The sequence below is a fragment of the Salarias fasciatus genome, chromosome 19 (assembly GCF_902148845.1).
Source record: "Salarias fasciatus chromosome 19, fSalaFa1.1, whole genome shotgun sequence".
In the NCBI taxonomy this organism is placed as follows: domain Eukaryota; kingdom Metazoa; phylum Chordata; class Actinopteri; order Blenniiformes; family Blenniidae; genus Salarias; species Salarias fasciatus.
Window position 1 is genome coordinate 25,002,815 of NC_043763.1, and position 12,596 is coordinate 25,015,410.

Sequence of the window (12,596 nt, forward strand, 5' to 3'; positions counted from 1 at the left end):
ATTGGTATTTAGTTATTTACCTGACGGTTTCGGCAGCTGTCAGTTTGGAAAAGAACCTTTGTTTTTGGATTATAACTTGGAAGACCAATGAACCTTTTTGGACTAAATAAATATTTAAGGTATAATCATACACAGTGAGGTAAAAAGAGGCCTTCTGCATTTTATCTTCATATGCAAACTGAAATCTGAAAAACTGCTCAGTGGGCAACAAAAAAAATTGTCTCCTCCACTCATCCTTTCTGAGGCACTTCCTGTCAGGTGATGTTACTTTCGTGATATCTTTTCCCTGCACCATTTAAATAATCATTAATTCTTCAAAACCAATATTTTATTTGTAACAAAAGAAGGAGTTTGATAAATAATTGTGTTTTTCTGCTCTCTGAAGTCCCTCTGGCACGCGTTCAAAGCGCGCTCTCGCCGACAGCAACCACCGCTGGCGCGCTTTTCGCCGCTACACCGGCACGCTCCGGTTCGGAGCGCTGTGCCGCCCTCCAGCGGCGGGCTGGCGGAGCTGCGTGGCCGGGCACGGCCCCCTTCTCCCGGCCGCCTCCTCCTCCTCCCCCCGCTGTGTTTGTGTATGTGGAATGCGGGTCAAGCGGAACTCACGGCAGAAACTGCGCTTCGCAACAAACTCAAACAAGCGGCTCGCCTCTGCCTGACGCGCTCCTGTACGTACCGTCCGCTTTCTCCGCGGCGTTCCGCCGCTGTAGCCGCGTTCCAGAAGCTTCTTGACGGGATATATATGCGAGTTTGTGTGTTTGCAGTATGGTCGCACCAGCGGTCCGCTAGGAGAACGCGACATCGTCATTTAAAATGGCGCCAAAGATTAACCTCCGACAGTGGAGCGCTGGTCACTGTGCCACCCTGTGCCCCGCTGCTTAGCCGCACTGCTGCCCGAACTGCACTCTGACATTAAATTACACTTTAATTCACGGCTCCGATTTGTTTTCAGGGAGTTTGCTGGAATCAATAATTGACCCCTCACCTTTGACAGTTAGCTCGGTAGTGACTGAGGCGTGTAAAAACGGGCTACGTTAGCAGAGGTGGCTAATGCTAAACACAAACCCCATGAAACTGGACGTGTAGCCGGTGCTAACGAGCTAACCTGCTGCTAACGAGCTAGCCTGTTGCTAATGAGCAAGCCGCTACTGCTAACGTCAGCCAAATTGAACTGTCGTTATTGTTACCCAGACAAAACCTTCCCGGTACAAACCCGTTAGCTGTGGCTCGATTTTGTTAAACGATGCGATTAATCTCCACCGACTTACACTTATATTTTATGTAAAATTTACGATTGTTATTATAAACAACATCTACAGGGTGGAAGTTAGACTGGATTTGGAGGCTCCCTCGTTAATGGGAAATTTAAGGATTCTTAGTTTTTGTCAGCAGTAAGTGATCCTTTTTTTTCCAGGAACTATTTTAGCGAAGAATATTGACAGACTTTTTTGTTTATCTCTTAATGGCGTTCAATATGCTAGGGAGAGTTCATCTCCAACAAAACACTCAATGTAAATTCTCAGTTCATCAGATCAATTTCACTTAAAGTTCTTTTTTATGGACTAGATCAACCCTGTGAAATGAATGATTACTGTCGAGACAAATTGTAATCAGAAAAAGCTAGTTACCAATCACATTTAGCTATAAGTATTCAATTCAATTTGTTTTTGAAGAAAATTCACTTTTGAAAATGCTTCTACTAGAGGTGAAGTCAGATTTACATTTATTTGAGTTACACTTTTATTACACTCAAGGAAAAATAGATTATATCTGTCTTTGTTTTTTTCCAGCCACAGTGGGCCAGGTCGAGGTAGAAAGCTGTTTAACTTTCTTTATTTCAAGAGTTTTCCCTCAAACCTTGAAGTAACACGTCGAATCGGAGGCTGACTTCAGCGGGTGTGGGTGGGCCCGTGTGTTGCATAACGGCACTGAGGTTAGCATCGATGCTAACCGCCTAACGCTACGTAGCGCCAAGCTGCAGCCTCATTTCAAAAGATGCATCGCTGTGAGGTGTGCTGACAAAATACGGCCACGTTGTTTATACGCGGCAGTCTTGCATGCTGGAGAAGGCTTGTTTAGATGCGGCTAACTCTACTTGGTGCTGGATGAAGGGGCGTCACACACAACCCGGTGCTGGCACCATGCTAGCTTAGCTGCTGAAGTTTGTGTTAGCACGTTTCCATGCAAACGGGACTTTTTCTACCTGCTGTGAGAGTAAACTATGGAGTTTTTCCACCTGCTGTGAGTTGTGTTCGCTCCGTGCTGGAGTTTCTCTGCAGTCTGCTGCACGGTGCTGCTTTCAGGTGCTGTTTTCAGTGTGGGAACTTGTTGTTTTGATGGCTGATTGAGTTGCATGCGCGTATATTTCTGCAGATCTGCGGTGCAGCCTGTGCAGTAGTAACACGGTTTACAGCAAGTGTTAAATATCGAAATGTATTCAGAAATTGTGTGTTCCTGACAGTTTTTATTCGGATTGGATATTATTTTAAATGTAGTTTGTTTTTAAATGAACACTAAGATTCACGTTTGATAATTAAATATGCTTTTTCCACGTGCAACCAACCCTTAACATATTTTGGATGGCTACCAGAGTGTACATTTAGTTTATTCTGATTGCAGTTTCAGTGAGCATGTGCATTATTTACATGCACTCACTTCTTAATTTTCCTTTTCTGAGTGAAACTTTTGTCTCCCTCTCATTAGATCTGACAGCTGTGTATCTCATCCTCACCATCATTATTGTGTGTTTTCTGTGAAGTGTGGAGCTGGGCATACAGACGACATGAAGAGGAGCAGGCACACCAGCAGCAGCGAGGACTCCGACAATGGAAGTAAGCAAAATATCTGTGCTGACTCATTCATCACCGGCTCCAAATATAGACCCGAGCGAGGCTGGAGAAAGTGCCGAGCAGGACTCTTTAAGTTCAGCAAAGCATAAAGACCACGTGATCTTCTCAGCACTTTGTTCTTGCTTCAAAATATCTCCAGGAAGGAAAAGGAGAAAGTGGAGCATCAGATGGAGAAAGTTAAAGGACAGGAGAGAGACAGGCTGCAGTCTGAGGGACAGGGGACAGAGTAGGACCTGGAGAGACGTCCCGGCAGGTCAGACAGGCTCCGATCAGCAGCAGGGTGTGGCTGTTTGTTTTCCTCTGGAGAAACTCTCAGAGGATTCAGAAGGAAGAAAACAGGAGGAAAAAAAGGCAACTTTCACTGAATGTTCAAACACATCATTACTCTGTTTTGAAAGTATTTCTGAGGTCAGTAGGAACAGTTCAGGGAGTGTTCCACCTCCATTCATCTCATCTCTAGGAGTCTGTTTTCCTCCTCTTAGTTTCCAGCTTCATAAATATTTTTTTTTCAAGTTAATTTAGTGTTTCCTATTGTGAAAAGAAGTAACGTTTGAACTTTTTTTTTCTTAAGTTTTGAAGGAATAAACAGGCAACTAATGAAAGGAAATGTTTATCAGTTCATGTGAAAACTGTATATTAGCAGCTTCAGTTTTATACACTTGATGTTTTTTCATCTGTTGACTGGTGACACAGAACATTTTCAGACACTTCTGTTCTGCTGCTCTCAGTGATTTAAGAATGATTCAAATGAGTTTCATTTAGTGAAACAGAAAGTGTCAGGTGCCGGTTTCTCCCTGCAGAGGGGAACTCCAGCCTCTTCTGAAACATGATTTTCATGTGAGAGAAGAAAACGTTCAGGGCAGATCACACACCTGGACGATACTGAAACTGTCCGAAGTCGAACTACGCCGAGGTCTCCAGCGGATTTTTCATCATGTCTTCATTCATCATTGATTTAGACGGGTTAGGAAAGGGTTAATTCTTTTTCTAGCACTCATCGGAATAAAAAAAAAAAGACACACACACAGAGTTCATTTATAGCTCCAGAATCTCTGTCAAACTGACTAAAAGGTTCTGCAGCCTGAGTGAAGTGGAAAACTCCAAAAGGCTCATGAGGATGAAAACGGTTTGAAGTGACTCCAGACTGACGCTCTGACCTCTGACCTCTGAACCGCTCGTCTTGTTCCTCCTGCAGGTAATTCAACCTGCTGGTCTCAACACTCGTCCCACCCGAGGAGGGGGACGGGACAGAAACCCTCCGAGGTACGTGTCACTGTGTGCGTGCGTGCGTGCGTGCGTGTGCGTGCGTGCGTGTGCGTGCGTGCTATCTGTGGCCCACACCGGCCCGTGGGTTTTCAGATGAAATCCTTCCCGTTATCTCGTCTCCACTCTGGACTTGGTCCTCGCAGGCCACTGTAACCCCGCCCCTCCTAAGCTGTGAGCCAATCAGATCAAAGCAAAACAAAGACTCGTGCTGAGGCTGCGTGCTGATTGGCTGGTTCCTCTCAGCTGTTTGTGTAGTGTGTGAGGCTTTTCTTTTTTGGAACCTGTGTCGCCTGACGTCAGATATCAGGATGGAAAAACACACGAAAGACTTCAGTCTCACTTTATGAAGCAGCTTTTTGGAAACTTCAGCTTTAGATTTGGTGGAAATTGTGGATCAGAGTTTAAAGTGAGGACTCTGTTGCTGCCTGCAGGTTTTATTTCACGATGCTTCACACTGGACTGCAGGGCTCAGATCACATCTCTCTGATTAAACTCAAACTTTTCTTTTTAGATCTTCTGGTTTGTTTCTGTGTTTTTTTTTTCCCAGTAAAACTGTGTGTCAGTAAAACTCCTCCTGGTGAATCTCTGCAGGTTTTCAGGACTGACCTGATCACCGCCATGAAGGTGCACGACTCGTACCAGCTGAACCCGGAGGAGTACTACATCCTGGCCGACCCGTGGAGGCAGGAGTGGGAGAAGGGGGTCCAGGTCCCCGTCAGCCCCCAGTCCATCCCGCAGCCCGTGGCTCGGTAGGAAAACCCGCTCGGCCGCAGGCAGAGGGCGCAGCGTTGAGCGTGGCGGTAGTAACGCGAGCGTGTGCTGTTGCAGGGCGCTGGGAGAAAAGGGGAAGGAGCTCATGTTCATCAGGCCAAAGAAGATGATCCGGACGTCGGGGGCCGAGGCGCTCGGCTACGTGGACATCCGCACGCTGGCCGACGGCATGTGTCGCTACGACCTGAACGAGGAGGACGTGGCCTGGCTGCAGATCGTCAACCAGGAGTTCGCGGAGATGGGTGAGCGTCCCGGGGCACCGCCCAGCCGGGGTCTCGGCCTCCTCCCGTCCAGCGTTAGCGTTAGCTTCGGCTCGTCTCTCTGCCTTTTCAGCCTTGCCGCCGCTGGACGAGATCACCATGGAGCGGGCGATGGAGGAGTTCGAGTGCCGTTGCTACGACAACATGACGCACGCCATGGAGACGGAGGAGGGCCTGGGCATCGAGTACGACGAGGACGTGGTGTGCGACGTGTGCCAGTCGCCCGACGGCGAGGACAACAACGAGATGGTGTTCTGCGACAAGTGCAACATCTGCGTGCATCAGGTGAGGAATCCGCCCGACTGGGAGCCGCTCTGAACACGGACCGGAGCCAACGCCAGCGATTGTGTGTTGAACTGTTAAAGGGATACTTCAACATTTTGGCGCAATTCCTTAGTCATTTGGAACAGCATACTTACTTTTTTGTGAGGGCGAGCTGTTGTTTATTCAGAGGTGTGGAACACCAACAAATAATACTGTAGCGTTACGACACTGAAGCAAATACTGGGAACTACTTTTTCTTTTGAAATCACTACGCCCAGACGCCATGTTTAGTAAGTAGTTCCGTTTTAGCAATCTTCGCATAAACAACTCAATCTGGTAATTTTGCATTAATATTTCACAGCGTAGTGAATGTGTGGATTATAACGTGTCCACCAAAGTGTTTTGGGGTTGTTGGATTGTGTATTTGATGAGTTTGACGAGGGGGAACAAAAATACCATCCACTTCCATCGTGTCCGTCCCGAAAACCTTCCCTGACTCACCTCTGGATAAACAACAGCTCGCCCTCACAAAAAAAGTAAGTATGCTGTTCAAATGACTGAGGAATTGCGCTAAATGGGCCAATTTGCCAAAATGTTAAAGTATCGCTTTAAAGATTGAGTTTGCATAAGTAGGTAATGAACCGGTGTTTCAGAAGCTTTAGATTCGACTGGTTTGTAGAGAAACTGCTGAGTTCTGCCTGTTCTGAGGTTCTTCAGAGAATCGATGAGTGTTAGAGGAAGAAACTCTCACACAGTCCGTCCCTCTTTCTGTCTCCCGCCAGGCTTGCTACGGCATCCAAAAAGTCCCGAAGGGCAGCTGGCTGTGCCGGATCTGCGCTCTGGGAATTCTGCCAAAGTGCCAGTTGTGTCCGAAGAAGGGCGGAGCCATGAAGCCCACCCGGAGCGGGACCAAGTGGGTCCACGTCAGCTGTGCCTTGTGGATCCCAGAGGTGACCGCCGACACGTTTCACTGCAGTTTCTCACTAAACTCACGTACTTTCTGAGCCTCTGTAATCCCAGCACTGTCCTGAGGTCTTCATTCATGTTTAGTTTTCACAGAAAAATGAAAGAATTCCTTTACCATTAGGACCTGAAACCGCTTCACCGTCTGAAGCTGTGTTCCGTTTGCGCAACGCGTTTCCTCACGACCCTGTTTGAGGTTCCCGTTGTTGTTGGGTGTGCCGTGCAGGTGAGCATCGGGAACCCGGAGAAGATGGAGCCCATCACCAACGTGTCCCAGATCCCCAGCAACCGATGGGCTCTGATCTGCTGCCTGTGCAAGGAGAAGACGGGAGCCTGCATCCAGGTGACGCCTGCACTCACTCTTCTCACGCTTCGGCCCGAGCCACACACGGCAGCAGGCGTTCACACGTGGAACGCAATCAGACGGATATTTCAGAAGGGAAAAGTCTGTAAAGTGTCCCGAGTCTCTTCCTGCCCCCCATCAGCACACGGACAGCTGAATTCTGCGTCATCTGAAATAATCAGCTGACAGATTCAAACAGGCACAGTCTAACTTCCTGCTGGGACGTTAACCAATTCAAACTCAATGTGTGGGTTCTCTTCTCAAGCTCAATAAACTCAGAAGATACATTTCTGATCAGAATAAATGTCTGGAGTTAAAGTTTTAATAATCCAGAGAGATAAACAAGAAACAAACCCAGTTTCTACCGAGATGTGACATGTTTCTGCTTCATATATACTCCAGGTGGTTCAGGTTCAGCTTGTTCTGTGGAAACGGCATTCTTATTTAAATCTCAAACAAGTCGTAATCAGTTAGCTTTAGCCAGCGGCTACATGGTTAGGTGCTTACATTTACTGTTAGCTGGTTGCTGCTTTTCCTCTCTCTCAATAAGGAGCATGTTAAAGTGACAGTAAATGTACTGAAGCGCCGTTTCGTCCGCAGTGCTCGGCGAAGAACTGCCGGACTGCCTTCCACGTGACGTGCGGCCTCCACGCCGGCCTGGAGATGAACACCATCCTCACCGAGGACGACGAGGTCAAGTTCAAGTCGTACTGCCCCAAACACTCGGGCCTGGAGGGCGGCGAGGCCCGGGACCGAGAGTCCGGAGCGGAGGAGGAAAAGGAGGCCGCCAGAGACAGGAAGTGCAGGAGGAGAGGCCTGGTGAGGGCGGAGGAGGAGGACGAGGCGGCGTCCTCCTCCTCCTCCTCCTTCTCCTGCGCCGCTCCGCCGCTGCCGGACAGAACGGCCGCCGACGCCGAGACGCTGAGCAGCCGCCAGCAGGAGAAGCGGGTCAACCTCCGCAAGATGAAGCTGCAGGAGATGGAGGAGGAGTTCTTCCAGTTCGTGGAGGTGGAGGAGGTGGCGGCGCAGCTCAAGCTGCCGCCGGAGGTGGTGGACTTCGTCTTCCAGTACTGGAAGCTCAAACGCAAAGCCAACTTCAACCAGCCGCTGCTCACGCCCAAGAAGGACGAGGAGGAGAGCCTGGCCCGCCGCGAGCAGGAGGTGCTGCTGCGCCGCCTGCAGCTCTTCACGCACCTCCGCCAGGACCTGGAGAGGGTACGTAGCTCCGCCCCCGTCGGTCCCGGCGAGGCGCGAGGCAGCGTTCGCTTTTTAACCTCTGCCTCTATGTTATTACTGTTAAAAGACTCGAGATCTGAGGCTTAAATTCTAGATTTAATTACAATAACAGTTTCTTAATCTTTTACAGCTTGGCTAAACTCGCTCAGTGAAGGAAATAAGATTAAAAAGTCTGATTGTGGTTTTTATTTAATGATCCTGTGGAGCAGAGCCGACCCTCTGGAACGGTGCAGTGGTTTGCACTGCTGCCTCCTCGGGTTTGAGTCCCTGCAGATGTGCACAGCTGATGTGTGTGTGTCTCTCTCTCTCTCTCTCTCTCTCTCTCTCTCTCTCTCTCAGGTGAGGAATCTGACCTACATGGTGACCCGCAGGGAGAAGATGAAGCGCTCGCTGTGGAGAGTCCAGGAGCAGATCTTCCAGCACCAGGTCCGCCTGGTGGACCAGCAGCTGCTCAGCGGTGAGTCGAGGCTGGGTCCCTCGGCTCCGCCCCCCACAAACTGCACCCTTGACTCATCCTTGGTGTTAACCTGTCCTCCTCCTCCGCAGACGATCCGTCCTCGAAGGACCTGGAGGAGTTCTTCTCTCTCGGCTGGCTCTCCTCTCCTTCTCCGTCTTCTCAGACCAAACGAGGTTCGAAGCAGGAGAAGAGGAGGAGCGGCGAGAGGAGTCGTCTGCCGGAAACTCCCAGCATGCCTCTGGAGAGCAGGGACAGCAGGAGCTCCCGACCCAAAGAGGCGGGGCTTGCAGAGGCCTCGCCCACCGCCCTCCACTCCGCCGTCAGCCTGGAGCCGGACGGCAGGAAAACCCCGCGGCAGACGGTGGCGGCGGCGGGGGCGGGGCCCGAGCAGGAGGCGAGGAGGCGGCGGGAGGACGAGGCGGAGCTGGAGGAGCGGCGCCGCAAGAGGAGGAGCGAGCTGACGGAGCGCAGCGCCTTCAGACAGCTGGAGAAGACGGTCTCCATCCGCCTGGTCGACATCCGCAACTCCGACTCCGACGACTACTTCATCGACGAGGGCGGGACCAGGCGAGGCCCCGCCCCCTCCAACGCCAAGCCGCACCGGGCCGCCGTGTCGGACGCCAAAGCCAACGGCTGGCTGCGCAGGACGCCGGCCAACGGCGCGCACGGCCCGGCGGGGCAGCTGAAGAGCTGGGGCAAGTTCCGCATCCCCAAGAAGGGCGAGAAGCCTTCCACCAGGGGGCCGGACCAGGAGGAGGGGGCGGAGCCTCGCAAGCCTCTGCTCCGCCCGCTCACCGACACGCCCGAGCCGTCGGCCTACCCGAGGACTCGACTCCGCACGGGCGCGGAGAACGAGGAGTTCTCCTCGTCCTCGTCCTCCCGAGGCGGCGGCGGCGACGGCGAGCTGGAGCCCTGCCTGAAGCGCTGCCACTCCCACCAGCTGCGGGGCGACGCCCCCCTGGGCCGCCGCTACGGCTCCGACATCATCCGCAGGGGCGTGCTGGCTTCCTGATGGCGGAGGGGAGGAGCGGCGGCGAGGGGGAGGAGGAGCAGGGAGGCGGCGGCGTGAAACCCAGAATGAAGTCAGAATGTCAGGAAACAAAGTTCCTCTAAAATATTTCGACTTTTCTTTTTTTTTTTTTCTTTTTCTCTTATAAAACTTTTACTTTTTGAACGCCGTTTATTTTCTTTCAGCTTCTCTTTTTGGGCTGAAAGTTCAACTTTTCCCACTTTTTCTTTCATTTTCGTCAGTTTCATTTTCACCAGAAGAAATTATTCTTTTTCAAACTTTTTTTTTAACTTTTCCTCTTTAAGATTTAGATTTAGATTTTTTGTTTTACCTCCAAAGTTTTTTTCATCTTTTTTTTTTTCGCCTTCTTCAGTTTTTTTACTTAATTATTTAGAGAAAATGTGTTTTCTCTTCTGTCCTCTGCTCTTTTTTTAAATGATTTTAATTATGTTTAGTTTATTTTCATGTTTAATTATTGCTTTTCGGCACAATCTGTGGAACATATTTTGCCTTTTCAATATCCTTAAAGAAATAATTTACATTTCTACATTTCTTCTGTATTTTTTAGTATCCTCTTTAAATTTGGATTTTTTTTTTTAACTAATGCATCGTCTTCTTTTCTCCACAGTTTCACTTTATTCTGTTTCTCTTTTTTGTAGTTTCTTTATATTGAAGCCTAAATTGTCCGTTATTATATATTTTTTCGGTGCCACTTTATTTATATAGCGCCAAGTACAACACATTTCTCTGCAGTTTTTCCTTCGTCGTGAACATTTTTCTCCTCATTTTGACTTTATTGCTGAGCAGAATGAAGCCCCTGGCTGGTGTCGGTGTTCGATTCCCTGAAGCCTCCTCCCCTGGCCGCTCGCCGTCTCTGCCTTTTATTTTTCTCAATAAATCCGAGCATAAAAAGCTAGATTACGAAACAGAGCTGATATTTATTTTTTATTTGTAACATATGTAAAACTGGGAAATATTTGACTTTATTTTGAGCTAGTTTGTACGTTTCGTTTTTGTTTTGTTTTTTTTCCTCATGGTAGAAAGATGTCAAGATGCCACTTAAAAAGCTCGCTCAGATATTTTACAAGCAAAAGCATCAACGAGGGAAGAGTTGTGATCGTTGCTTGGGACCATAAGCTTGCATTCTTCTTATTTTTTATAAATAGTATTAAACTCGGCCATGGGTCAGTTGCACTTAGTCAAAGAAGCTGAAGCGGGTGAAGTTTATTTTCCTCTTGAATCGAACTTCATCGGACGTAAACGGCTCCGAAACACCAAGAACTCTGAAGGTTCCCGGAACGAACTCCTTCGTCAGCACTTAAGTGTAATTGAACTGCGATCGTATCGTATCCATCATGTGCCTAACTTTGATTTGAAGCGTTTGCACTACGAGAGGACGGCACAGTGAGGTTTGAGTAGAGTTATTTTTACACTGAAAACTAAGAGTCCAGCGTTTTGTACCCTCGGCCGCTGCTGTACTACTGTTATGCAAAATGAACCTTGTTTTCTTTCTGTTGTTTTCTTCAAGAGGAATAAAAACTCTTAAAGGACTCAAATCTGCGCCTCTTTTTCGATCCACACACTCCAGAAAAACACATTTCTGTATTTAGATTGATGAACAAGGCTGAGGCAGTCTTCATGTGATCAACCCCGCCTCTTTTTGAATCTACACTAAAATACTTGATACCTGACTGCAACACGAACCTGGTTCACTGTGAACAGTTTTCAAATCCTTGAAACTGTGGTGACGGCCATGGTGAGACCGTCTGATGGGAGTCAAATCAGTGACTTCTTGAATCACAGGTTGCTGCTCGACCAAGTGAGCGACAGCCAAACAATGACATCTGCTGCAAAACCACTGCAAGACCATCAATTACTGAAAAATGGAAAAACAGAAAAAAAATTGTTGATGTCAACATGAAAAGGCTATTAATTAGTGAAAAAACAAAAAACATTTTTCTTAATTTTGACTTTAAAAAAGTGGTTAGGCTATAGTAAGACCATTTTTTAGTGAAAAAATGAAAAAAAAAATCATAATTTTGACCATAAAAAAGTGATAAGGCTATTGTGAGACCATTTTTTAGTGAAAAACAAAAGAATTCTTAATTTCGGCCATAAAAAAGTGGTAAGACCATTTTTAGTAAAAAAAAACAAAACAAAACTTTTTTCTTAATTTCGACTTTGAAAAAGTGGTAAGACCATTTATTTGTAAAAAAAAAAAAAAAAAAAAAAATTCTTAATTTCAGCCATAAAAAAGTGGTAAGACCATTTTTTAGTGAAAAAAATTTAAAAAATGTTTTTCTTAATTTCGACCATAAAAAAGTGGTAAGGCTATAGTAAGACTAGTTTTTAGTGAAAAGACAATATTTTTTTTTCTTAATTTCGACCATAAAAAAGTGGTAAGGCTACAGCAAGACCATTTATTTGTTTAAAAAAAAAAAAAAAAAAAATCTAATTTCGGCCATAAAACAGTGGTAAGGTTATAGTAAGACCACTTTTAATGAAAAAATAAAGACTTTTTTTCTTAATTTCGACCTTAAAGAAGTGGTAAGGCTATTGTAAGACAATTTTTTAGTGAAAAAACAAAAAAACATTTTTCTTAATTTCAACCATAAAAAAGTGGTAAGGCTATGGTAAGACTATATTTAGTGAAAAAAACAACAAAAAATGTTTTTTCTTAATTTCGACTTCAAAAAAATGGTAAGGCTATAGTAAGACCATTTTTTAGTGAAAAAACAACAAAATTTTTCTTAATTTCGACCATAAAAAAGTGGTAATGCTATAGTATGACTATTTTTAGTAAAAAAACAAAAAACATTTTTCTTAATTGCGACCATAAAAAAGTGGTAAGGCTATAGTAAGACCATTTTTTTGTGAAAAAAACAAACCAAATTTTTTTTTTTAATAATCTTGACTTTCAAAATTTGGAAAGGCTATAGTAAGACATTTTTTTGTCTGCTTTTTTGTTTGCTTTCGTAAGCCTAAAACTCTAAAAGGGGCAACCCTAAATAAATAAATAAATAAATAAATAAATAAATAAATAAATAAATAATAAATAAACAAACAACAACAAAAAGAACAGTAACCATTATCAGTGAATGACTGAGCTCAGATTGAAAGTGAGATGAGGGATATTTCAATGTTCCTCTGCCGTAAAGACAACACATCCAAACAGAGA

General features: G+C 46.3%; 1 protein-coding gene across 3 annotated transcripts; it reads left to right on the forward strand.

The window, feature by feature from the left end:
- Positions 1-521: 521 nt before the first annotated feature.
- jade1 (jade family PHD finger 1) lies at positions 522-9,569 on the forward strand. 3 transcript variants are annotated; one of them, XM_030116289.1, is made up of 11 exons: positions 522-668; positions 2,704-2,831; positions 4,045-4,112; positions 4,707-4,864; positions 4,944-5,128; positions 5,220-5,431; positions 6,193-6,360; positions 6,600-6,716; positions 7,317-7,931; positions 8,292-8,409; positions 8,499-9,568. In XM_030116289.1, the coding sequence occupies exons 2-11, from the start codon at positions 2,783-2,785 to the stop codon at positions 9,419-9,421; spliced, it is 2,613 nt and encodes an 870-aa protein (XP_029972149.1). In that variant the 5' UTR covers positions 522-668; positions 2,704-2,782; the 3' UTR covers positions 9,422-9,568. The 3 variants fall into 3 exon arrangements, with proteins under 3 accessions (XP_029972149.1, XP_029972150.1, XP_029972148.1); XM_030116290.1 differs by having other exon boundaries at positions 524-668; positions 2,759-2,831; positions 4,707-4,861; positions 4,941-5,128; positions 8,499-9,569; XM_030116288.1 differs by having other exon boundaries at positions 527-668; positions 2,759-2,831; positions 8,499-9,567.
- The last annotated feature ends 3,027 nt before the right edge of the window (positions 9,570-12,596 follow it).